Genomic DNA, 25,694 nt, shown 5'->3' on the forward strand with positions numbered 1-25,694 from the left:
CTGCATGGTTATCTGATTTCATTCGCATGGAAACTAATAATAACGGTGTATAACTTCTTCTAACGGTCTAACTCTGAGAGTTAATTTTAACCTGAGCTATCTCTCTTAAATAGAAAAAGGTAACAATAAATATAATGTTAAAATTCACTTAAATACTAGTTATGATTAAAAACACCTTAATTTTACAGACTAGCAAAGTTAAATGTAATTTTAAGTTTGTTCACTTTCTAGTCAACTTCTAGTCAACATTTTTGATATTTTTCGTAAGAATAAAGCTGTCATATTTAGTACATGGTTTTACTAACATACTTGACCCAAATCTGTCTTATAATTTAACATTTTTTGTTTTAAAATACACGTGAAATATTTAGTTTAACATTTTACCTTTTTGAGGTAGTTTATTTCAGAAACAATACGAGAGAGATTCGCATGACCGATTCTCTCGGAAATAAAAAAAAGGCGCAACTTCAATTCATTAAATTCCGTTGCGAGCATTCTCATTCGGCTGTCAATCAAGTAACGTAAATAAAGTAAACAAAATATAATCTAAAAGCGGTATTTTAATGCATTTGTAAACAAAGCAAGGCAGTATAGCATATAATTATAGTCTTAAAGTGTTAAAAGGCTTGAGTATTTAGCATTTTAAGTTAAATTTGAGGCTAAGCTTACAGTGAAATTAAAGTTTTTCTTTTAAAATGCCTGATTCGGCTAGCGATAAAAAGAATAAAATAAAATCGAAAAAAAGTATTCAAGGATCGGAAACTTCGAGCCGAAATGTTTCTTCGTATACGTCATCAGTTGATGAGATCATGTAAATAATTTTTTAATAAATTACAAAAAAAATTATTTTTTTATATAAAAATAAATTCTTTAACGATAAATTATAAGTTTTGTGAAATAATTAAATTTGTATATTGCATTTTTTTAAGTATTTTCAACAATCTTATGATTATTATTCTAGTAAAACCAGTCCTTAAATTGTATTTAAATTGTTTTATTACACACACTATAATTTAGCTGCAGGCTTTTTTATTGTTTTATTACTAGAGTTTAAATTGAACGCCTCTGAATTTCTGTTTCGTTTATAAATAAAATATTCAAGTATTTTTATCAGCATATTAGATTTATTTTTAAACAAAATAAATCAATATTAATAACACCATATACTTAGTCAAGGATAATCTTTGTTAAAAACTAGATTAAGCTATGCTAGTGTAAAACGTTATAGATTTAAAAAGCCTGTAAAAAATATAATATCTGCCTTAACAAACATTTAAAATATAATTTTAATTCAAAAACTAATGTCTTAATTTAAATAACTACTAAAAAAATATGTGCCAGCATTTGGAATTAAACCTTCGACCTCTAGTAGACACTAACCATGTCTCATTGAATTACTACTGTTAAATATTTTTAACTTGTGCAGAAGTTCTTCTTCCCCATCTGTTTCACCCCCTCAAACCTTAAGGGGGTCAACTTCACCATCAATAAGGGAGTCAAGTCCCCAAACTTGGAGGGGGGCAGCAACCCTCCCCCATAATTCAACTTTATCGAGGTCTTACTCCATTCCCTGTCAACCCAGTTTCGATTCACCCAGACTTGGGTAAGGGGGGTTTTTAATCTTTAATATTTTTATGTAAAAATAATAAATAATTTGACAAAAGTAATTAATTTTAAAGAAAATGTTTAATGTAATTTGATTGTTGATTTAAACATATTTTAATATTGTCTACACATTTAAATGTTGTTGATTATTATAATTTATATATAATAGAACTTGGACATTAATCATATAAATGTATGTCCAATTTAAAGGTAAACCTAATAAATAATACTCCTGTTTGTGGTGTGCAGGTAAATTAGTTGTGATCATTATATTAACTAGCTATCTTAATAAAATATCAATTTATTTTATTAGGAGAAGCCGTTTATCATTTTTTGGTCGCAAGAATTCAGATTTAATGTCGGCTTCATCGAGCTCTTTTGAGCAAGCACCGAGTGGTAGCAACCCCAAAATGCCTTCTCCTTTAAGGTTAAATTTAATGTATCACGCTGTGCGTAAAGGTGTCAGGTTTGCGAATCTATTAAATTATTTATGTCTGGTTTTATATTTAACAACCTTCAATAAAATTTGAAAATATATTTAAAATGTATTTATTTATTAAAATTGCTGTTTTTTGTTAAGATGAAATTAAAATAGATTTTTTTCATTAATATAATAGGCTACCTTTAATTCTAGGGCCATTATTTTAAAGTATTTTTAAAATACAGTTATTATTCCCAAGCAATAGTTTATGAAATTGTCAGAAATTTAAGTTTGTCATTTCTTTGCCAAGTAAAAATGGGAAATAATACTTTACAACAACTTCCTTTATTATATCCAATTCTCTCAACCTTTTAAAACTGAATTTAAACAATTTTAAATTAATAAAATATGAATTTAAAAGTTTGGCAATGTAATTTTAGTTTTTAAACGTAATTATTTGTCCTAAATATGGTTACAATATTTGTTTATTGCCATTATATACAAATATAAAAGTCATTTAACAATACAGTCTTTAAAAAAGTTAAATTTTATCAAAACATAAAAAAACAATATTTTACCAAAGTTTTAAATAATTAAAGTTACAATAATTTATTATAATTTTCTTTGCAAATATATAAAAATGTTTTTTAGGGAGCATATATCTGTTAACACTGCTGAATTAAATGTTTTGCAAGTTAAACATTCGGAAATGCAATCTACAAATGTGGTAAGAACGTTCACTACTTTACTTTTACTTTATATAAGATTGTCAACATTACTTACTACAATATATAACGCCTAATAAAACATTAGTTCAATTTCTATAAACATTTGTTTTATATTTTATGTTTAGGCACAAAATTATGAAGTGGACAAGGTAAGAAAAATACATAAAAAAAAAATTTTTTAAACATCTTATAGTGTTGTTTATATAAAACATACTTGTATTTATGTCAAGTGCTAGTGTAAGTAATTAGTTCTCTATTTAATTTCTAGTACATCAAGCACTTGGAAAGAGTTATAAGCAAGTTACAATATCAACAAAGCCAGTTAGATGAGTTGCACGAAACTTACACTTTACAACAGAGATATAGAGAAGGTGATATTTAAAATAACATATACTAAAGCTTTCAATAAGAAGTATTAAATTTTTTGTACATATATATTCAATGTTATATATATTTTTTACATATTTTAAATTGTTATTTTCCCTTCAGTGTAATAACATTAGCTTAAAAGGTATTGATTTTTGTATTGGAAATGTTGTGATAACAATTTTTATTCAATTTGCCATTGCTGACAAATAGCATTGAAATAATATTTGTCACAATCAATAATATAAAAAGATCCAAAACATTTTAAGTAAAAATTTAGACATATACAATTAGGTACTTACATGTTTCTTTAATAACAAGTAAGGCAAGGTGATGGTATGGAAAAATACTACCTAAATTTAAGACAAAATATAAGTCTTCCAAAAGTTGATTGTAAAGCAATACAATATACATTCATTTTTTCTCCTTTTTAAAGTTTGTTGAATAGAGACAATATTACTTAATGTAGGCCTGATATTAATATTAATTGTTTTAAATGTGCTTAAGTTAACTCTACGTTTATTTATTTTAAGGAGCTTACAAGTTAAAGTCAGCACTCAGTTCCTCTAGAGTGAGTAGAAGAACATCAATGCTCGGAATAAAAACTGACTTATCCCGTTGCACGGAGGTGCTAGCATGTTACTTACTGGTGTCATAATTATGTCATGTTTTCTGTTTTAAAATTTTATTTTAAATTTTTATTTTCTCTAGGTTTTTTTCATTTTTTTAACAAAGTTTATTTTTTAAATTTAAGAATTTTGTTTTTAAGGTAACCAATACATAGGGCCTGTAAGAAACATAACATTTTATTGAATAACATAACATATAAGTTAAAATTATTGTGTAATGTATAATACATATGACTAAATAATGGTATAGAGTTACGTAAAAGTAATTATAATGAATCATATTAATATGTAAGTTATTTTAAACACATCAAGGCTTAACTTTTTAACAGTAACTTGGAGAGATTATGGTATGAAAATAGTTTCACATAAGTGTGTGATCTACTAATTGCTTCACTTTGTTTGATTACTAATTTAATTTCCTATACATTTCCTTAATCTCCTGAAATTCCTAATTAGATTCAATCTAAAGATTTTTAAAGTTTAATAATTTTAAAATAACAATATTTTTTTCCTACTAGGAATGTTAATTTTTAATTCATTTAATTAGTTTTGTTCTTACATATTTCTAAAATTATATACATCAATAATTATTAAGGGTCATTTTTTTCGACTATAGTAGTTTAAAAATGCTTTAATAACATTAATTTGGTGGTTATTAAAACATTTAATTAAAATTAATAAGCTTCAATCTGATTTTTCATGTAGTAAATCACTTTAATTCATGGTGGCTTAATAAGCTTTAGACTTACTTATGCATAATTTATAATAATTAATTAAGTGTACATTAAGTAGTATTTTAATTCCTAAAAAAAGCATGTCTTATTTATTATAAATTTAGCAAACTTTACAACTTATTATGAGAAATAAAGATTTTTTTGTTTTAACAGTTGCTATATGTAAATATGTTGTGTTAAAAATTTCCAAAATCATTTTTTAATATTTTTTGTTAAATTTTTAGACACTCTGTCAAATTGAACAACAGTTGGTTACATTTCTGGGCAGGTTTCATGTGGAAATGAAAGGTAAAATTTTAATACATTTACAAAACAATATTAACTCACTAATTGTGGCAAATATCAAACTTTAACTTTATCCTAAAAATATTTAAATTAAATTATATAAATTACTGGCTTATAAAAAACTATATTAAATAAATAAAGGTAATATCATGGGAATTAGAAATAATTCACATTAAAGGCCTTGTTAGATTTTTATGTCCACAGGGAATAATGTTTTGTATTAAAATATTGTTGATAATAACATGATGTCATAATAAGATTAATATTAATCATTATTGGGTAAATTAATTTAGATTCAAATTATTATTTGTTAATCTAAAGTAAAAATGAAGGGTAAATGTATGTTTACATGTACAGGCCAAAAACCAACAAGACTATTTTTATAATGGAGCTTAAGGCCTTTAAAATAATAAAAAAATGTCATTTGTACTTCCTGGGTATGCTACAAGCCTATATTAGTTACTTCTGTTGAAAAATTTAGATTTAAAATCAAAAATAATTTTATGTTTAAATAATTTAACAAAAATATTTTCCAGGTCTTTTGGGGTTTGCCCGACTAAGAACAGGAGACCATTATGAGGTCATAATAAGATACGGAACACAAAAGTGGAAAATGAAAGGTTCGGTGAAATCCTCGTTTGATCAAACGTGGGGGAATACAACGAGAACGTTACAACCCCTGCTCAATGACCTTATTCATATAAGAGTAAGAAATTTACCTTGTAGAGCTTAACGACCCACTCTAGTGTGAGATTAATTAACATACAATGCCACAATAAAAAATTCAAGTAATATAACACTTCAACAATCTACAAAAGAAGAATCCTAACTAATTTGGTGCGCTCAAGGGCAAATAGTATGGCATTGGGGGGATCAAACCAAACACCTTCTGATTTGGTTGTCATAGCTAATATACAACACTACCGGACATCAATTTAGATTCTAATAGCACTTAAACAGATGTATTTTTGAAACCTGTTTAACCAACAAATTGTATGAAAGGAGGTATTAAATATATAAGAGTAATTTGCTTATGTTATCAAATATACATTTGTTTAACAGGTAAATGAAGTTAAAATCTTAGGCAAGCATTCCACAGTTGGGAATGTAACTTGTGAGACTAAAGATCTGTTTAAAGTAGAACCTCAGGTAAGAACAGTTTACAACTTATAAATTATTATATTAAACAAGTTTTATTACACATAAGACTAAAGTAAAAATATGCTTTGCCAAATATAAGGTTTCAAAATTGACTTTTAAATATTTTTGTTGTTGTAGGATCTTCTGGTGGATTTAAATGATATGGCAACTCTGAAATTAAATCTGAAAATCTCATGGAGGTAAGAGTTTGTAAACTAAGGTATATTTCTGGTATAGAAAGCGCAATAAAGAGCTTGAACTGCAATGAAAATCCATTTGACTTGTTGTTAGCTGTGCAGTTTTAACTTAAAGTAACAACTGATATCTAGTACACAACGTTTAAAAAAATCAAACAAAGAAAAAAAACACATTTGAATTCATCTCAAGATACACTTAGATCTTTAAAACGTAATCTAAGGTTTAAAAAAAAAAAAAAACACTGATGCAAAATAAAACAAACACTGATGCATTTCAGCCCTTATGATGGATACGAATCTCCAGCAAACGCAAGTGTGGAACCTCCTTCCAATTCTTTATTCTCCACCACTTCAAGATTAAGATCAAAATCAGTTGTTGAGAGATCAAGTGATCCATTCATCACACCAAGAAGTCGACTGTCTACAGCTTTCTCAAGGCCATTATCAGTTATATATTCGTAAGAATTATGTTTTGTAGTTTTATAGTATTATAATATCAGGTAAACAAACTTAAGATGGAACTAAATATGCAACATAAACTGTATAGAAACCAAGCCTAAATTTGTATGTATAGTAAAAGTTGAAATAAAGTAAAGTTAAATGTATGAAAATTGTTTTAAAATATGTTGTAAATATTCTTTTTAGAGCTTCTTCTGCAAGAATGAACTACAATGGTAATAACAACAATAACAGCAACAACCAAGATATTGAAAACTTACAACCAGAATACAATGAAACAGTATTTAGCATTACTTTGTTTACATATAGTTGATTGCATGCATTTCAAAATTTAATATTTTCTGTTCCATATAAAGATTTACCTATCAGTATATTTTAAAACTCATGATAATTAATCCAATTTGTTTGTAACAGAACTTATCAAGGAAACCTTGCCTTAGTGAGGAAGATGCTTTCATGGCTGCACTTACGAACAATTCAATCAATAAACAACAAACAAAACCAGTTGAAAACATAGTGGAACTACCGACAGATAATGAAGTTTTTGAGACTACAACAGAACCCAATATTGAAGTTGAATCTGTTCAATTGGTAACATAAAATCTGGTTTTTGTTTTCCTTTTTTACATTAAAACATAGAAACAAAAGCATGTGAATATGTATTTGGAAATAAAAAACTTGGTAATTTAAAGGCTTTGTTGTTAAACCTAAATACTGCTTGGCTGAGTTTAAAACACTTTAGGTAATTTTAAAGTTGATAAATAACATTTGTTTTCGTGTATATACATATACATTTAGAATGAAGGTCCAGATAGACAGATTGGTTATGATTTAGTGGATTGGGGCATAAAGGTTAACTCACAAATGAACGATTACAGAGGAAGATATAAAGAACTGAAGGAACTGGAAACGACTTTAACTGATCTACAACATCAGTTAAAGGTTATTTGAAGATTTGACTTCATACAGTTTAAATAAATTCTTTCCAATTTGAAAAAAATATTGAATAAATTTGATGTTTTAACAGATTACATCAAATAGTTATGATGGAATTATATTAAACAGCACAGAATTACCAGATAGTGGCGACGACTATACAAAGTAAGTAACTATTATTATTTTTAACCAATCATTAAATTTAATTAGGAATTTGCCGGCTCATATTTTAACAAAATAAATTTGATGTTTAGAAAAGAATGGGCAACAAGTGGATCAATTATTTGTGATGAAGCTTTAACAATCCATCTAAAACTTGTGCATCAACTTCTTGTTGTAAGTTGTATAATAAATTAAATTATGGAACTGGTATATAAGTGAAGTACTTATGTTTCACAGAATGTTGGTGTGTTCGGTCCTTTAAAAGTGAATGAAATTCTTGCATTAGATCAACTGCAGGACCAGGCTGAAAATATCACAAGATTATGTGAGATTGCTGTTTCTAAACAACAAGTCAACTATGAGGGTAAGGTGTCTGATTCATAAATAAAGATTAACTTTACATATTAAACTCTATGTTATGTAGAGATCCAAGTTTTGCCTGATAATTACAACATAAAAGCAAAAATACTCTTGGTCTTAAAAACACAGCCTTTTTTTCAATAAAAATTTTGCTTTTTTAAAGAAATGAAGGAGTTTAAAGATCGGCCAGTTTTACTAAAACTTTGGCAATCGGCAAACGAGGATAAAGAGTCGTTTTGCATCAGTGGTTGCATGTTGAGACTTGAACTAACTTCGATGTTTGGGGCGAGCGTGAGGAGTCGACATCCAGATGTAGGAGATGATGGTAAGAAGATAATTTTAATTATTTTAAAGTTTAAAGAAATACAATTACTAGTTAATATAAATAGGTTTTTAGTTGTCATAATTTGGTTACAACTTTCAACTAAGATTTGCAAATTGGACATATAAATATATATGTTTATATCATCAACCCAGATCCAATATATGTAGATTTTTAAAATAAAACTTTTGAATGACTAAGTTAAAGTTCAATGGCGCTTTCAATAAAAAATTATTTGTTTTTTCTACTGTAGCATTTTCTGAACTTGTGAAAAGAATTTTGTTAAACGAAGAAAAGCTTGATATCGAGACAGAGATGGTGACCTTATTCCAGGTTACAACCTTTGTTTCTTCGTCAACTGATGATCAAGCCGATGATTTGGATAAAATTGTTGAGAAACTGGCACTAGAAAGTATGTCAAAAAAATTCAGTTCCAAATGTAGAAGTTTAAAAATCTAACAGCAAAACCAAATAGACCACCATACCATTTTTTTTCGTATTAACTATTACAAAATTGTCCCAAACTTTTAAAAATAAATTCTATAGTGATTGATAACATAACTTATCGCAAATAGAAGTTGATATCTGTTTTAAAAAAATATTTTTTAACGTAATGTACAATAAGACTAAGAAATCTGTCAAGGATTTTATATATAACAGAAAAAATTAAGGTATGTATCAGTACATAGAATATAACTCGATTGTTTTTAGTGTTCATAACATCAACATTACGCAGTGGAATTCGTGATTTAGTCCTGGTTGCTATTAAAAGACTGAGTTCACTTCTAGCTCTTAAACTTTCAAATCTGCGAGCATTATCTCATCTTTTACTTGATCAAGATGGGGCAATAAGAACTGCTGCTGCTGCACATATAAAACATATCTCAACAGAGAAGTTGCTTAGAGAAAAGGTCTAATAACCCTGTTTTATATAATACTAAACTAAATATAAACAAACTATACTAAATATAAACAAACTATTTATGTCTGAATTAACAAACAAAACTAACAATATTTTAATCAGAGACTTATACAACATTTATCTCTTTTTTTGTAGGCTATAACATTCTACGCAAGGTTACTCGAAAGCAAGGCAAAAACAGACCGGCAATGCGCTTGTATATCACTTGGTTTTTTATCAGCTGAGCAATGTATTCCACAACTTGCTTACTTATACCACAGTGATGCTGAACCTAGTGTTAGAGAAGCTGCTTCAAATGTTCTTTTATCACTCGGTAAGTGAAAGTTTTTTTGTTTAAAAGGGGAAAAAATAACCAACAATATTGCCCAAGATAAATTTAAATTTATACAAATCACTATTGTTTAAATCTTGCTAGAAAAGTTTGATTTAGAAAATATTCTGGTCTCATTGAATACTGGGTGTTACCATTGGACCACAAGTGAAAAGGTTTCAGGTTTAAGCCGCACTAACGTTACACTATTAACCCTTGAGCCGGAGTTTATGGAAAGCTTCACATACATAACACCCTGTTAAAAATACAAAAACAACATAAAATGGCCACCCAAACTGTAGCTATTTAACATTAACTGGCAATTTAGATACCAAATTAATTTTAAAATTTATATATAGGCGAAGAAGGGACAACTGCTTTGGACCATGCTTCATCAACTCTCTTAGCACAGACAATGACCCAACAAGTTTCATTAAAAAGTACAGCTAGAATGGGGACTGCAATGTAAATTATGTTCTTTGATATACCAAGTGCTTTAAGTGTTTTTTTTTGGTAATAAATCATTTTTCAGACACATTTTGTTTTTAATAATTTAGGTATTAATACAGTATAGTTATGTTGTGTACAAAATACAGAATCAGGCGTCTCCAAAAACTTTAGGACCAACAGCGATGAGACATGAAACAAAAAGGGTAACAGAAGTTTTAGGATTGTTACAGAAATGAGACGTGTAAACAAAATATGTCACAAAAATATTTCTAAATATTCCGATTACAATTTAATAACCCATTATTAGATAAAAAGCGATTACATTTGTTATAGTTTTTTTTTATTAAATTTATATATACTCGATATATACTTTTTTTAATTTATATATACTCGAAAAACTGTAATAATGGAGGAAGTATAGGGACTTTTAAGTACCCATTATTTAACCACATCTAAAAAAATCATCAAGTCCAAAACCCCAGTACAAAAAATAATAAAATAAAACTTGGCAACAAAATGGTTTCCACCTTTCACATTTTATTTAAATAAAATTCAAATTAAACAAAATAAATTGGAGATCAAGATTTTAACCACAATTATTCCAACAATAAAAACATGATCAGTATTTTTATACAATATCCAAATGGTAAACTGTAACCCTCCCAAAAAAGTCGGTAAAAGACTTAAAAATAATCTTCATAGTTTGTATATTTGGGTTTATAGAGTTTTCGTTTAAATTAAAATTTAAGTCAAAAGTTTGGATAGAGTTGATATCGTCAGGATAAATATCAGTAGAACATAAATTTCCTTCTTTATCAGAAACTTCAATGGTGCAATGCTTGCTACTAAACCCACCTTGGAATTGGAGTTTTAACTGATTAAGTTTGCTTATATCTAACGAGTTTTCAAACAAAAGTTTAATCCATTGGTGCTCACCCTATAAACAATATTGGAAGAAATTACTCATAAATTGGGTTTTTAAAGCAGTTTTAAACATGACCACTATTTATTTTTAAATCAGTGAATACTTATACTGTAATTAGGCATAATACTTGTATTCCCATGCAAACTTATATTAAGATAGATTTCCAATCCATCACAGAATTATCTTGCCATGCATTATTATATTAGTACTACCATTAAGAAAGAAAAGGCAATTCTTGTTTGTAGTACTTAGATTGCTTCAGTTAATGAATAAGAATGGTTAACTCCGCGTGCACATAACACTTATGCCATGCAGTATAACTATCAGTTTAAAGCAATAAAGCAAACGATTAAAGATTTTAATAGTTGGCTGCAGGTGAAGTATTAAACCAATTTTAATTGTTACTTATTCATGCAATAATCAGATTAATATGACTTGCAATATAAGGAAGAACTGTTATTTAAAAGTTAAATGCAAAAAAAGGTAACTTGGTTAGCTATACCAATGTTACACTAAGATGATTTAGCAAGTGTTCTGTGCCAATAAGATGTTATTTAGCTGACTTACCTTTGTCCGTCATATAGAACATAGAAATTATTTAGAAATTAAAGTTGGCAAATTACAACGTTGATGTGATAATATTTCACTGTTAAGGTTAACCTTCTAAATTCTTATCAGTTCATGCAATTTAGTAACATTATTTTGCATGCGTTTTGTTATAAAATAAACAAAAAATGACACAGATTTCTAATAGGCAAAACCATTTTTTAAATAAACAAAATAAATTATAAAAACCTGATCAGAATTCCAACAAGTTTCAGGTTTCCCATCAAGCAAATATTTCTTCCCGTATTGTTTTGTGTCCCTGTTTAGAACACTGCTAACTTGGATCTTCACCGAGTCCTTCAACATCGACATTTTTTCCAAGAACACAAAAACTAACGCCGCTGATGATTAGAATTGAACCAATAACTTGTACTAAACAATTAAAACTTTGTTATAATTAGTTTAATAAACCAAAACATTGGAAATCTAAAATGACCGGCAGCGTGGTGTAGTGGTCAAAACACTTCCTACACTACATAAGGTCATGAATTTGACCCCCAATGCTCTTTTGCTGTAGCGCTTAATTAAGGCGCTATTAACATCATGAACTTCTACTGAGCCTACACTTAATCAGCAGCTTAATTATTGGACAATTATAATTTATATAATATCCCAAACTGCGAATGTCAATATAAGATTGGGTCGGCGTAACTGAAGTCACCCTTCCCACATCAAGGATAAAAGAAATAAAAACTATAAATCTTGTTTTAATTTACTTACTGGTTGTAATTCTTTCTCCAAGGCAATATCCAGATATTGTTGTGAACAAAAGAGTTAAAGAGTTGGTTAAAGGCACAGCAAGAGTTATATCTAAAACATAAAATAAAGTTTTAAATTAGGTTTCTAAAAAGCTTATAGCTTTTCAATTAAGTAAATATACCAAACAGTTCTTTCTGTAGATTGTAAGTTAATACTGACCTGTTATAGATAGAGCAATATAATACAACACTGATCCAAACTGGTTAACAAGTAAAGGCAAACCACATCTCCAATTAAGAAGTAAATACGAAAGTTTTTTGAAAATTTCTTTGTATTTTTTGTCCTCTTTTATTTGGTCAAATCCTTTGCTACCTTTCTTAATAAATGGGTTGGTTATTCCCCAACAAAAAGCAGCCAAAACTACGCAAAATATTGCTTGCCACATAAACTTTTAGTTGCAATAAAGTAAAAATTGTTTGAAATTATCAAGTTACTATGCACACGTGTGCTGTTTGTATACAGTAACTACTTTAAACATGACCAGTAAACACTTTTTTGCCATAAAATATTACTATTATGTTTTAACAAATATAAACTACTTTTTATGTAATCACAATTAAACAAAATTTTACTAATTTTAGGTTTAATCTATTTTTTAACATAAACCTTAATATTAAATTGGCATACAATAAAATACATTTATAACAACTTTTCTATGAACAAACCTGTTTATAAAACTAGAGCACTTACTATTAAACTACAATCAACTATAAAACCTTTTAATATATACTAAATACAAGGCTTAACTATAAGGATAATTAAGATAAAAACGTTAAACGTACAAACGTATTTTACTTCAAGCTTAAAAACGCCAAGCGAAAAATATGACGTCATTATATGGTATGTTAGTTAAGGTTAGGTTAAAAGTGAACGTTAAATATTAATTAGTGGTATTTTACTGTTGTTAATGTAAAAAACATAAAATTTATAAACTAACTTAAAAATTGTTAAAATAATATGATTTATTTGTTTTAAATTTATTTTAAATTATATAAGTAAAAATTGTGTGAGCTTATAAACTGTGCTTACATTTTTTTAACATAATTTCCCCTTTTTTCTTTTTGTTTTTTTTTGAAACTAACTTTGATGTAAAAAAATAAAAACTCTTAAATTTTGTACAATTTTGTAAAAGTTTTTTAACTTCAAACCCCGCTTCTAAAATACGCGGAAACGCAAAAAAAAGAGAAAATTTCATAGTCTCTAACCAGCAGAGCTATAATAAGAGATGAAAAAAGGCAGAAAATGCAAGAAAAATATTTAGCGAGGCAGGTACTGTACACGGCGTTTCAAAAACAAGAATTTCAAAAACCAATTTTTTGTCGAATAAATGTTGAAATAAAAATCGATTATAAAAAAGCTGTAAAAATTCTAAAATACAAAACTACTAATAACTAATTCTAGACTAAAATATTTTACAAATTGCAAAAAAATTACAATTTTAGTTTTTTGTTAAAAATAATTTGCCCAAAAGAATTATCAAAAATCAGCAATGTGCTTCTGTATTGAGATTTTAAGTATTATTTTACAAATACAAATCGAACATTAATATGGCAATATTTACTTTGTACGATAAACAAAATTAACTATTTACAAAAAGTTAAATTTTAGAAATTTTTCAATTTTTGGATTTTAAATTTGGTCTTGCATAATGTAACGGATTGTTGTAGATTATGACGTGCAAACGCTAGCCAATCAGAATAAAGGAAAATGAATCAGAAGAAGATGGTCAATTTTTAGTTTTAAAAAATCTAGTAAAAATTGACTAAAAATTTATCTAGTGAATTTTAATGAATTTAGTTAAAGGGGGTAGGATGAAAATATGTATTATCTGATTTCGATTAAAAATTTTTTATATTTAAAACCAAGATTTTAACAAATATAACAAAAAAAAATAAAGTTTTAAAATTATCTGAGGTAAAAAAGTTTCAATTTTCGAATTGTACCGAAAATTATGGAACAAAAGTTTTAAAAATGGCTTTTTTAAAATAATTTAAATAAAATAACCGAAATTATTTAACAAAAAAGGCAAAAACAAGAAAAAATTAAGCTAAGTTATTTGTTAAAAAGCAAAATTAGATTTACGTAAATGTTGCATTTTAAAAACATGGCAAAAAAGCAAAAACTCGGTTTTAACGTTGCAGCAAAAAAGTGAAAAATAATTTGTAAAATATTTACAATTTATTCCCAAAAAAACAAATTTAAAATCCTATTTTTTACTTGTATTTTTAAACAAATTTAGATTACAAATGTACTGCTAATTTTTGTATTAAATTTTTGTAAAAATATAAACACCAAAATTTCAGGAAAAAATTCGGTATTTTTTCTACCACGTGGTGTCGTAAGCGGGCCAGTGTAAATCAATTTTGCTTTTGATGATTAGTTGAATCATGAAATTCATGATTAGTTGAATCATGAACTTTAATTGTAGCTGTTGCTTTCTGCTTGGAATCATCTCACGAAAACTCACGCTCACGAACAATCACGAAACTTTCATGAGTCTTTAAGAAAGCAATTTCATGAAACTTATCATCATGATGATACAAAATCATGTGATCATGACATGATTTCTCATGAACAACTTAGTGATCACAACGACTTCATTCTACCTCATGAATCTCATGATGTGGTTTTTAATCATGATCACAATAAAAGTCTTGGCTTTGATCATGTAAAATTAAAGTTGACAAATTACAACATTGATGTGATAATATTTCACTGTTAAGGTTAACCATCTAAATTCTTATCAGTTCATGCAATTTGGTAACATTATTTTGCATGCAGTTTGTTATAAAAAAAACTTTTATTTTCTAATTGACAGAACCCTTTTTTAGATAAACAAAATAAACAATTATAAAAACCTGATCAGAATTCCAACAAGTTTCAGGTTTCCCATCGAGCAAATATTTCTTCCCGTATTGTTTTGTGTCCCTGTTTAGAACACTGCTAACTTGGATCTTCACCGACTCCTTCAACATCGACATTTTTTCCAAGAACACAAAAACTAACGCCGCTGATGATTAGAATTGAACCAATAATTTGTCCTAAACAATTAAAACTTTGTTATAAATTAGTTTAATAAACCAAAACATTGGAAAGCTAAAATGACCGGCAGAGTGGTGTAGTGGTCAAAACACTTCCTACACTACATAGGGCCATGAATTTGACCTCCAATGCTCTTATGCTGTAGCGCTTGATTAAAGTCAACATAAGACTGGGTCGGGGTAACTGAGGTCACCCTTCCCCAGTCTGGAAAGTAGGGCACTGTGCACGCACAAGATTTTTTTATTAAAAAAAATGCACGCCTGGAGTTAGCGTTTTGCACGCCTGTTTTTTTTTAAAGGTGCATGCCCAGTACTGACGCCTAAAACATGCTAACATATATCACATGTGCACGCATAGACCAGAAATTTTGGTACGCGTGCACGCACGTTCACACATTTTTTACGCTTGCACGCACAAGATCTCGTCGAAAACTGCCCTACTTTCCAGAGTGGACCCTTCTCACATTAAGGATAAAAAAAATAAAAACTATAAATCTTGTTTTAATTTACTTACTGGTTGTAATTCTTTCTCCAAGGCAATATCCAGATATTGTTGTGAACAAAAGAGTTAAAGAGTTGGTTAAAGGCACAGCAAGAGTTATATCTAAAACATAAAATAAAGTTTTTTAAAGGTTTCTAAAATTTAAATGCTCATAGCTTTTTAATTAAGTAAATATACTAAACAATTCTTTCTGTAGATTGTAAGTCAATACTGACCTGTTATAGATAGAGCAATATAATACGACACTGATCCAAACTGGTTAACAAGTAAAGGCAAACCACATCTCCAATTAAGAAGTAAATACGAAAGTTTTCGGAAAATTTCTTTGTATTTTTTGTCCTCTTTTATTTGGTCAAATCCTTTGCTACCTTTCTTAATAAATGGGTTGGTTATTCCCCAACAAAAAGCAGCTAAAACTACGCAAAATATTGCTTGCCACATAAATTTTTAGTTGCAATAAAGTAGAAGTTGTTTGAAATTATCAAGTTATTATGCACACGTGCGCTGTTTGTATACAGTAACTACTTTAAATTTGTTAAGTAAACACTTTTTCGACTTTTTAAACAAAAATGTCGTTTATCCTCGAAAAAAATTAATTTTACAAAAATTGTTACTTTTAAATTAAGGTTTTATTTAAAATACAAAAAAAATTCAAGTTTTATGTGTATATATTAACGTAAGTGCTTTAAATTTAAAAACTTTAATTTTGAATTTAAAAGTTTATAACTTGCTATATTTGGTCTTTTAAATTAAAACATGGTTAAAAATTAACATCAAAAATTCAAAATCTTTCAACTGTACAAATACGTAAGGGTCGCAGTGCAAATTTTTTAGGAAAAAGCTAAACTCTAAATTTTAGAAAAAAAAGATTATTAATGTTTTCTTAATATTGTTAATATAATACGTTGTTGTTTAAAAAAGGAATTTAAATCTTCTACTAATAAGAACCACACCATTACAAAATATTTTATCTAGTATTGTGGTTTTACAAACAGACTTTGGTTGAGTTTCTGTTAGCTGTCAAGCCTACGTTATAATAGATTAAAGAATGTTAAGTGCTGATAGTTACGTTTTTAAACTTGTTTTAGTCAAGTTAAAGACGAATATAAAATCAGGCAAACAATGAAAGTTAAATGTATAAAATAACTTAATTTTATAGTAACAAAGACGAAATTAAATTCGAATATACGATTTATAAAAACGATAAAATAGACAAACAAAAGTAATTAACGATTCAAGTATTTTCAAGCTGTTAAGCAACTTTAAATTAGTAAATTATTATTAAAAGTAAAAAAAAATTGAAAAATCATCATGGCAGAAGAACCAGGTCAAATTGTTGAACAAATAAATCAACAAATCGAACAAATCCAACTCGAAGATCAAGCAGAAGCGGAACCAGGACATAATACACAACTTACAGTTATCCACGAATTACATCAACACATCCAAGAACAACAAGTTCCGATCAATAGATTCAATCTTAACCTTAAATTTATGGAGTTAAGGTTGGAAGGGCGCGCAGCTGAAATCATGGCCTTTGTAACAACAGGGGCCGTTATTGGGGCAGCTGCGGTAGGAATTGGTGCATGTGCTTACACCTTATTTACAAGTGAAAACAAAGAAAAGTTCTGTACAGATATGCTTAAAATTGTAGTAGCAGCTGCTGGTGGGGCTGCTTTTATTAACCGAGTGACGTCAGGATCTCTATCTGTCCACGTCATAGCTAAAGATCAAGAGGCAATGGATCTTATTTTGGCTGACTATGCTTCGAAAAATATGCTGAAGAGATTAAACGAATATGTGGCCGATTTTTCTATGGATTTCGGCAAGTTTGATAAAGTTGACCTTATGGGTGTTGAGGTTATTGAGACGGACGAAACCTACGAAGAAATGAAGTTGGAAGCTTATGAAAGATTAACTAGGATGTTGGCACAGGTAATTTTAACATGAAGTGATAAAAATAGAGTTTGCTAGTTATTAAATTTGAATGTAATTGTTAAATATGGATTTTAAATTTAAAAATTTACTTTAATTCCGATTTTTTTTTGAAAAGGTAATAATTTTAAATAAAACACACCTATATAATTTTTGTTTGTTTGTTACAGACAGATGACAAACAAGTTGATGTCGGTAAGTTCATACTTAAAAATAAATTGTCAACATTTTGTGAAATATAATATTATATTGTTTATTTATTGTGAATAGCACCATAATAGTTACTAGATAAACTAAAATAAACTTAAACAATTTTTTAACAGAACAAATTTCTAAGGATTTTGAAAAACGAATTTATCCGAAAAGTTTTTTACATGATGATGACCAGTCAAGCGTGTCCAGCGGGATAGGAACCTTATCCAGTGCGCAATCAACTGTGTCTGTTCTATCAAGCGTATCAGGTCACATGACCCAACCAAAACCAACAACACAGTCAGGTTTAAAAGGTAAACAATATCATAGAGAAAGCTATATACCACTACTTACTCTATAGTGCCCACTACCGATTTTTTTTTATTAAATCAACGTTTCTTTAATAATTTGCAGATCAAAATCGCCAGGAAATAAATTTGCAAACTCTATTTGACTTAGAAGGTAACAAATAGAACAATGTTAAATTTAACTTATTTTTAACAATAAGCGAATAAAACCTAAAAAATCAGTTAACATTATTTGCGCTAAAAATAATTTTTTGTAATAATAAGTGAAATTTTACTTTTACAACATTTATTTTACTGATAATATTTTACGTGTTAAAACATTAACAGAAAAGTCAGTAAACCACTGGACCAAGGGTGAATATGACAAGTCATTTTTGGAGCTAAAGACCCTGCATAAATTTGGAGCAAACGTCAATTACATTCCTAAACTCACCAAGCTCTATGTCTCAAGTTTAATGACGGACAGATTCAATACCGCTATGGAAATCATTACCGAAATGACGTCACTGATCCAAAACCACACTCAATTGGACGCAAGACAAATTAACTCATTTGCTTTTACTCTCTATGATAAAGAGAAATATCTGGAAGGAATTTTGTTTAGTGGAGTATCAGCAAATATGTGGATGAATGAAGAAAGGAATCCGAACAAAAATTTGGGACTTTTCCATTCAAGTTCGCGTGGAATTAGTTGGTGTGTTGATAGACTTAAAAAAAAAGAAAACAAGAAGAATATAATTCAAGGTCACGTGGCTCCACTCATGCAGAGAATAAAAACTTTTGTTATTAACAACAAACATCTGAGCGTCATTAACAAAGCTGAGTGTTTACAAATGATGGGGCATCACGAAAACGTCATGAAAATGGATGATATGTTACAAACACTTAAAACTGGGTTGAACTTGATGGATAACGAGTTTGGATCTAATGCAAATAAACACAAAGTTTACAACGATCTTTTACGCAGCATTGGTGATTATTATAAAGGTAAATCACAAAACTTAGATGCAAAAAAAAATTATTTTCAAGCAATCAAAGCTTACAAGAAAGCTGAGGATATAAAAGACGCAAAAAGGAAATGGTTGATCGGGATTTGTAATTCTAAGTTGTCTGAGATCAAAAAACAACTTCAATCTTCATCTAAGAAGTAAACTAAATTCAAGTTTTAATGTTAACACCGAACCCCAATTCAGTTGTGCTATTGTTTAAACAATTACCATTTGGATCGTTCTATGACATCATATTGTGCGTTGTAATTGTTTTAACGCTACAAACTTAATACTGGTTAAACATTAACATGTTGTACCAATATTGGTTCCTATACAGGTTTAAGATATAAACTCTTGTTTAAGAACAAAATTGTAATCCTGTGTTTTGTGTTTTCTTTAATTTCTGTGCATGATTTATTAACCATTAGTAGTTTGTATATAAATGCATTTAACAAAATTGTCTTAATTGCTTATGCTTAATAAACAATAGAACTGATATATTTTGTACTTAGACTATAGTTAAGGTTAAATAGTAAACACTATGGACCTGTGACGTCATCACATACTTATATGACGTCATCGATAAACAACATTGAAAAAAATTCGAAACCAACAAAAAGTAAACTGTTATTCTCCCACAAAAGGCGATAAAAGACTTAAAAATAATTTTCATAGTTTGTATATTTGGGTTTATAGAGTTTAAATTAAAATTTAAGTCAAAAGTTTGGATAGAGTTGATATCGTCAGGATAAATATCAGTAGAACATAAAATCCCTTCTTTATCAGAAACTTCAATAGTGCAATGTTTGCTACTAAACCCACCTTGGAATTGGAGTTTAAACTGATTAAGTTTGCTTATATCTAACGAGTTTTCAAATAAAAGTTTAATCCATTGGTGCTCACCCTATTAACAATATTGGAGGAAATTATTTAGAAATTGTGTTTTCAAAGCAGTTTTAAACATAACCATTATTTATTTCAATCAGTGAATACTTATACAGTTATCCAGTATAATACTTGTATTCCCATGCAAACTTATATTAAGATAGATTTTCAATCCATAACAGAATTACCTTGCCATGCATTATTATATTAGTACTACCATTAAGAAAGAAAAGGCAAAACTTGTTTGTAGAACTTAGATTGCTTTAGTTCATGGATATGGTTAATTTGGCATGCAACACTTATGCCATGCAGTATTGCTATTAGTTTAAAGCAATAAGGCAACTGGTTAAAGATTTTAATAGTTGGCTTCAGGTGAAGTATTAAACCAATTTTAATTGTTCCTTATCCATGCAATAATCAGATTAATATGACTTGCAATATAAGGAAGAACTGTTATTTGGAAGTTAAATACAAAGAAGGTAACTTGGTTAGCTATACCAATGTTACAATAAGAAGATTTAGCAAGCGTTCTGTGCCGCCCAAATGTTATTTAGCTAACCTACCTTTGTCCTGTCATATAGAACATAGAAATTATTTAGAAATTAAAGTTGGCAAATTACAACGTTTATGTGATAATATATCACTGTTAAGGTTAACCTTCTAAATTCTTATCAGTTCATGCAATTTAGTAACATTATTTTGCATGCAGTTTGTTACAAAATAAACTTTTTTTTTCTAATTGACAAAACCCTTTTTTAGGTAAACAAAATAAACAATTATAAAAACCTGATCAGAATTCCAACAAGTTTCAGGTTTCCCATCGAGCAAATATTTCTTCCCGTATTGTTTTGTGTCCCTGTTTAGAACACTGCTAACTTGGATCCTCACCGAGTCCTTCAACATCGACATTTTTTCCGAGAACACAAAAACTAACGCCGCTGATGATTAGAATTGAACCAATAATTTTTCCTAAACAATTAAAACTTTGTTATAATTAGTTTAATAAACCAAAACATTGGAAAGCTAAAAAGACCGGCAGAGTGGTGTAGTGGTCAGAACACTTCCTACACTACATAAGGTCATAAATTTGACCCCTGAAGCTCTTTTGCTGTAGCGCTTAATTAAGGCGCTATTAACATCATGAACTTCTACTGAACCTACACTTAATCAGCAGATTAGTTGTTCAACATAAGACTGGGTTGGGGTAACTGAAGTCACCCTTCCCACATCGAGGATAAAAAAATTAAAAACTATAAATTTTGTTTTAATTTACTTACTGGTTGCAATTCTTTCTCCAAGGCAATATCCAGATATTGTTGTGAACAAAAGAGTTGAAGAGTTGGTTAAAGGCACAGAGTTATATCTAAAACATAAAATAAAGTTTTAAATAGGGTTTCTAAAATTTAAATGGTTATAGCTTTTCAATTAAGTAAATATACCAAACAATTCTTTCTGTAACTTGTAAGTTAATACTGACCTGTTATAGATAGACCAATATAATACAACACTAATCCAAACTGGTTAACAAGTAAAGGCAAACCACATCTCCAATTAAGAACTAAATACGAAAGTTTTTGGAACATTTTTTTGTATTTTTTTGACCTCTTTTATTTGGTCAAATCCTTTGCTACCTTTCTTAATAAATGGGTTGGTTATTCCCCAACAAAAAGCAGCTAAAACTACGCAAAATATTGCTTGCCACATAAACTTTTAGTTGCAATAAAGTAAAAATTGTTTGAAATTATCAAGTTACTATGCACACGTGCGCTGTTTGTATACAGCAACTACTTTAAATATGTTAAGTAATCACTTTGTTGACATTTTAAACAAAAATGTCGTTTATCCTCGACAAAAATAATTTTACAAAAATTTTATTTTTTAATTTAAGTTTTTTGTGTTGACCAAATTATTATTATTTTTTAAATATATATTTACGTAAGCGCTTTAAGTCTAAAAACTTTAATTTTTAATATAAAAGTATTATAACTTTATAAACTTAAAACATGAGCCATAAAATATAACCATTATGTTTTAACAAATATAAACTACTGTATATGTAACCACAATTAAACAAAACTTTAATAATTTTAGGTTTAATCTATTTCTAAACATAAATCTTAATATTAAATTGGCATACAATAAAATATATTTATAACAACTTTTCTATAAACAAACCTATTTATAAAACTACAGCACTTACTATTAAACTACAATCAACTATACAACATTTTAACATATGTTAAATACAAGGCTTTACTATAAGGGTTATTAAGATAAAAACGTTAAACGTACAAACGTATTTTACTTCAAGCTTAAAAACGAAAGCGAAAAATATGACGTCATTATATGGTATGTTAGTTAAGGTTAGGTTAAAAGTAAACGTTAAATATTAATTATTGGTATTTTATTTGATTTTTTAATTCGTTTAATAAAATTTTAGAGCAAACTTTAAAGGACGAAATGTCATGTTAGGAACTCAGATCCGAATCGGAAAAGATAATGTTTCGGGGAACCCCCCGCTAGAACAAAACTTCGCGCGGCGCGTGGTTGGAAACGTTTCATTCATTACCATGACGATTACATTCAGTAGGGTTGGTATTTAGCTGAACAACAACACAAGGTCGCTATTCACAATAAAACAAGACCGTCGTCACTTTATTTGAACAGTTAAAAGTTACATAGCGTAGAAAAAGCGAGTGAAATAAAAAGTAGTGTTCAAAATATTAAATATTTAGTAAACTGACAATATTTTTATAGAGTATAAGCTAAACATATTTATTTTTATGAGGTGTTATAAAAGATATTTACAAAATCTTGAATATTTTAAATCTTTTGATACTAACGACTTGCTAAATATTGTTTTGTTGCCAAACATCTTTCATTAACTTAAACAAAATTGTTTTTAACAAAGTATAAATGGCTAATTGGCAAAAATTAAAATAAGATAAAATAATAAACTAATTTGTTAAAAAAGGTGAATGGTCTTTAAAATAATATTTTAACCTTGAACGTTTACGATTTTAGGCTAGTGGTGACCTAACCCACTGCTCTATATACCCTATTAAGTTTTTTTTTTGTGTTTTCAGTTTTTTATAAAACTACAGCACTTACTATTAAACTACAATCAACTAAACAACCTTTTAACATATGCTAAATACAAGGCTTTACTATAAAGATAATTAAAAAAAAACGTTAAACGTACAAAACGTATTTTACTTCAAGCTTAAAAACGCCAAGCGCAAAATATGACGTCATTATATGGTATGTTAGTTAAGGTTAGGTTAAAAGTAAAATGTTTAAATTTTAACATTGATATTTTATTTGTTGTTAATGTAAAAAACATAAAATTTAACTAATTTGAAAGTTGTTAAAATAATATGATTTATTTGTTTTAAATTTATTTTAAATTATATAAGTAAAAATTGTGTAAGCTTATAAATTGTGCTTACATTTTTTTCAATATAATTTCCCCTTTTCTTTTGTTTTTTTTTTAAACTAACTTTGATGTAAAAAATAAAAACTCTTAAATTTTGTACAATTTTGTGAAAATTTTTTTAACTTCAAACCCCGCTTCTAAAATACGCGGAAACGCAAAAAAAAGGAAAATTTCATAGTCTCTAACCAGCAGAGCTATAATAAGAGAAGAAAAAGGGCAGAAAATGCAAGAAAAATATTTAGCGAGGCAGGTACTGTACACGGCGTTTCAAAAACAAGAATTTCAAAAACCAATTCTTTGTCGAATAAATGTTGAAATAAAAATCGATTATAAAAAAGCTGTAAAAATTCTAAAATACAAAACTACTTATAACTAATTCTAGACTAAAGTATTTTACAAATTGCAAAAAAATTACAATTTTAGTTTTTTGTTAAAAATAATTTGCCCAAAAAAATTATCAAAAAGCAGCAATGTGCTTCTGTATTGAGATTTTAAGTATTATTTTACAAATACAAATCGAATAATAATATGGCAATATTTACTTTGTACGATAAACAAAATTAACTATTTACAAAAAGTTAAATTTTAGAAATTTTTCAATTTTTGGATTTTAAATTTGGTCTTGCATAATGTAACGGATTGTTGTAGATTATGACGTGTCAAACGCTAGCCAATCAGAATAAAGGAAAATGAATAAGAAGAAGGTGGTCAATTTTTAGTTTAAAATATCTAGTAAAAATTGATTAAAAATTTATCAAGTGAATTTTAATGAATTTAGTTAAAGGGGATAAGATGAAAATATGTATTATCTGATTTCGATTAAAATTTTTTATATTTAAAACCAAGATTTTAACAAAAATAACAAAAAAAAATAAAGTTTTAAAATTATCTAAGGTAAAAAAGTTTCAATTTTCGAATTGTACCGAAAATTATGGAACAAAAGTTTTAAAAATGGCTTTTTTAAAATAATTTCAATAAAATAACCGAAATTATTTAACAAAAAAGGCAAAAACAAGAAAAAATTAAGCTAAGTTATTTGTTAAAAAGCAAAATTAGATTTACGTAAATGTTGCATTTTAAAAACATGGCAAAAAGCAAAAACTTGGTTTTAACGTTGCAGCAAAAAAGTGAAAAATATTTTGTAAAATATTTACAATTTATTCCCAAAAAAACAAATTTAAAATCCAATTTTTTCCTTGTATTTTTAAACAAATCTAGATTACAAATGTACTGCTAATTTTTGTATTTATTTTTTTGTAAAAATATAAACACCAAAATTTCAGGAAAAAATTCGGTATTTTTTCTACCACGTGGTGTCGTAAGCGGGCCAGTGTAAATCAATTTTGCTTTTGATGATTAGTTGAATCATGAAATTCATGATTAGTTGAATCATGAACTTTAATTGTAGCTGTTGCTTCCCGCTTGAAATCATCTCACGAAAACTCACGCCAACAAACAATCACGAAACTTTCATGAGTCTTTAAGAAAGCAATTTCATGAAACTTATCATCATGATTATACAAAATCATGTGATCATGACATGATTTCTCATGAACAACTTAGTGATCACAACAACTTCATTCTACCTCATGAATCTCAAATAATCATGATCACAATAAAAGTCTTGGCTTTGATCATGTAAAATTAAAGTTGACAAATTACAACAGTGATGTGATAATATTTCACTGTTAAGGTTAACCTTCTAAATTCTTATCCGTTCATGCAATTTAGTAACATTATTTTGCCATGTGTTTTGTTATAAAATAAACTTTTTTTTGTCAATAGTTAAACTCTAAAATTCAAGAAAATAAAGATTATTAATGTTTTCTTAATTTTGTTAATATCACATGTTGTTGTTTTTAATAAAGCGAATTGTTTAAACACTGAAGATACAAACATCTTAAATTTAATCGTCTACTAACATGAACTACAATATTACAAAATGTTTTTCTGGGTAATGTGGTTTTACAAACAGGCTTCGGTTGAGTTATTTCTATTTGCTGTCAAACCCATGTAATAACAGGCTAAAGAATGTTAAGCTCGGGTAGTTACGTTTTTAAACTTAATTTAGTCAAGTTAAAGACGAAAAT

General features: G+C 28.0%; 3 protein-coding genes and 1 pseudogene across 5 annotated transcripts; 1 reads left to right on the forward strand and 3 right to left on the reverse strand.

Annotated features, from left to right (window-relative positions):
• Window positions 1-521: 521 nt before the first annotated feature.
• Window positions 522-10,045, forward strand: LOC145750208 (rho family-interacting cell polarization regulator 2-like). Of its 2 annotated transcripts, none has more exons than XM_082566186.1 (23): window positions 522-811; window positions 1,427-1,603; window positions 1,919-2,071; window positions 2,678-2,753; window positions 2,880-2,903; window positions 3,023-3,125; window positions 3,654-3,748; window positions 4,708-4,771; window positions 5,305-5,474; window positions 5,831-5,917; window positions 6,047-6,108; window positions 6,384-6,563; window positions 6,751-6,844; window positions 6,979-7,155; window positions 7,363-7,506; window positions 7,592-7,665; window positions 7,755-7,836; window positions 7,900-8,026; window positions 8,186-8,347; window positions 8,598-8,756; window positions 9,056-9,255; window positions 9,402-9,579; window positions 9,936-10,045. In XM_082566186.1, exons 1-23 carry the CDS (start codon window positions 696-698, stop codon window positions 10,043-10,045), a joined length of 2,814 nt encoding a protein of 937 aa, XP_082422312.1. In that variant the 5' UTR covers window positions 522-695. The 2 variants fall into 2 exon arrangements, with proteins under 2 accessions (XP_082422312.1, XP_082422313.1); XM_082566187.1 differs by having other exon boundaries at window positions 1,430-1,603.
• Window positions 10,046-10,365: 320 nt separating this feature from the next.
• Window positions 10,366-12,845, reverse strand: LOC145751030 (transmembrane protein 234 homolog). The gene is made up of 4 exons (XM_082567100.1): window positions 12,476-12,845; window positions 12,278-12,367; window positions 11,747-11,929; window positions 10,366-10,963 (listed from the first exon to the last, which is right to left on the reverse strand). Exons 1-3 carry the CDS (start codon window positions 12,699-12,701, stop codon window positions 11,832-11,834), a joined length of 414 nt encoding a protein of 137 aa, XP_082423226.1. The 5' UTR covers window positions 12,702-12,845; the 3' UTR covers window positions 10,366-10,963; window positions 11,747-11,831.
• Window positions 12,846-14,612: 1,767 nt separating this feature from the next.
• On the reverse strand, window positions 14,613-16,300 carry LOC145750972 (transmembrane protein 234 homolog pseudogene; annotated as a pseudogene). Its single transcript, XR_014283697.1, has 4 exons — window positions 16,075-16,300; window positions 15,872-15,961; window positions 15,175-15,357; window positions 14,613-14,974 (listed from the first exon to the last, which is right to left on the reverse strand). The product of XR_014283697.1 is annotated as a transmembrane protein 234 homolog pseudogene (transcript).
• A 3,491-nt stretch (window positions 16,301-19,791) lies between these two features.
• On the reverse strand, window positions 19,792-21,911 carry LOC145750974 (nuclear receptor 2C2-associated protein-like). The gene is made up of 4 exons (XM_082567042.1): window positions 21,646-21,911; window positions 21,446-21,531; window positions 20,955-21,137; window positions 19,792-20,187 (listed from the first exon to the last, which is right to left on the reverse strand). The coding sequence occupies exons 3-4, from the start codon at window positions 21,075-21,077 to the stop codon at window positions 19,792-19,794; spliced, it is 519 nt and encodes a 172-aa protein (XP_082423168.1). The 5' UTR covers window positions 21,078-21,137; window positions 21,446-21,531; window positions 21,646-21,911.
• Between the last annotated feature and the right edge of the window lie 3,783 nt (window positions 21,912-25,694).

Source organism: Corella eumyota, chromosome 4, assembly GCF_963082875.1.
Source record: "Corella eumyota chromosome 4, kaCorEumy4.1, whole genome shotgun sequence".
NCBI classification, from domain to species: domain Eukaryota; kingdom Metazoa; phylum Chordata; class Ascidiacea; order Phlebobranchia; family Corellidae; genus Corella; species Corella eumyota.

Bases quoted from the DNA above. Each gene is read 5' to 3' on its own strand.
- LOC145751030 (XM_082567100.1), bottom strand. From the start codon at position 12,701: ATGTGGCAAGCAATATTTTGCGTAGTTTTGGCTGCTTTTTGTTGGGGA. The intron at 12,368-12,475 runs GTCAGTATTAAC...TTTATGTTTTAG, and splicing joins TATTGCTCTATCTATAACAG to ATATAACTCTTGCTGTGCCT. The intron at 11,930-12,277 runs GTAAGTAAATTA...TTAATTGTTTAG, and splicing joins TGGAGAAAGAATTACAACCA to TACAAGTTATTGGTTCAATT.
- LOC145750974 (XM_082567042.1), bottom strand. From the start codon at position 21,077: ATGTCGATGTTGAAGGACTCGGTGAGGATCCAAGTTAGCAGTGTTCTA. The intron at 20,188-20,954 runs GTTTTTATAATT...TATTGTTAATAG, and splicing joins CTTGTTGGAATTCTGATCAG to GGTGAGCACCAATGGATTAA.
- LOC145750208 (XM_082566186.1), top strand. From the start codon at position 696: ATGCCTGATTCGGCTAGCGATAAAAAGAATAAAATAAAATCGAAAAAA. The intron at 2,904-3,022 runs GTAAGAAAAATA...TTTAATTTCTAG, and splicing joins AAAATTATGAAGTGGACAAG to TACATCAAGCACTTGGAAAG. The intron at 8,348-8,597 runs GTAAGAAGATAA...TTTCTACTGTAG, and splicing joins TCCAGATGTAGGAGATGATG to CATTTTCTGAACTTGTGAAA.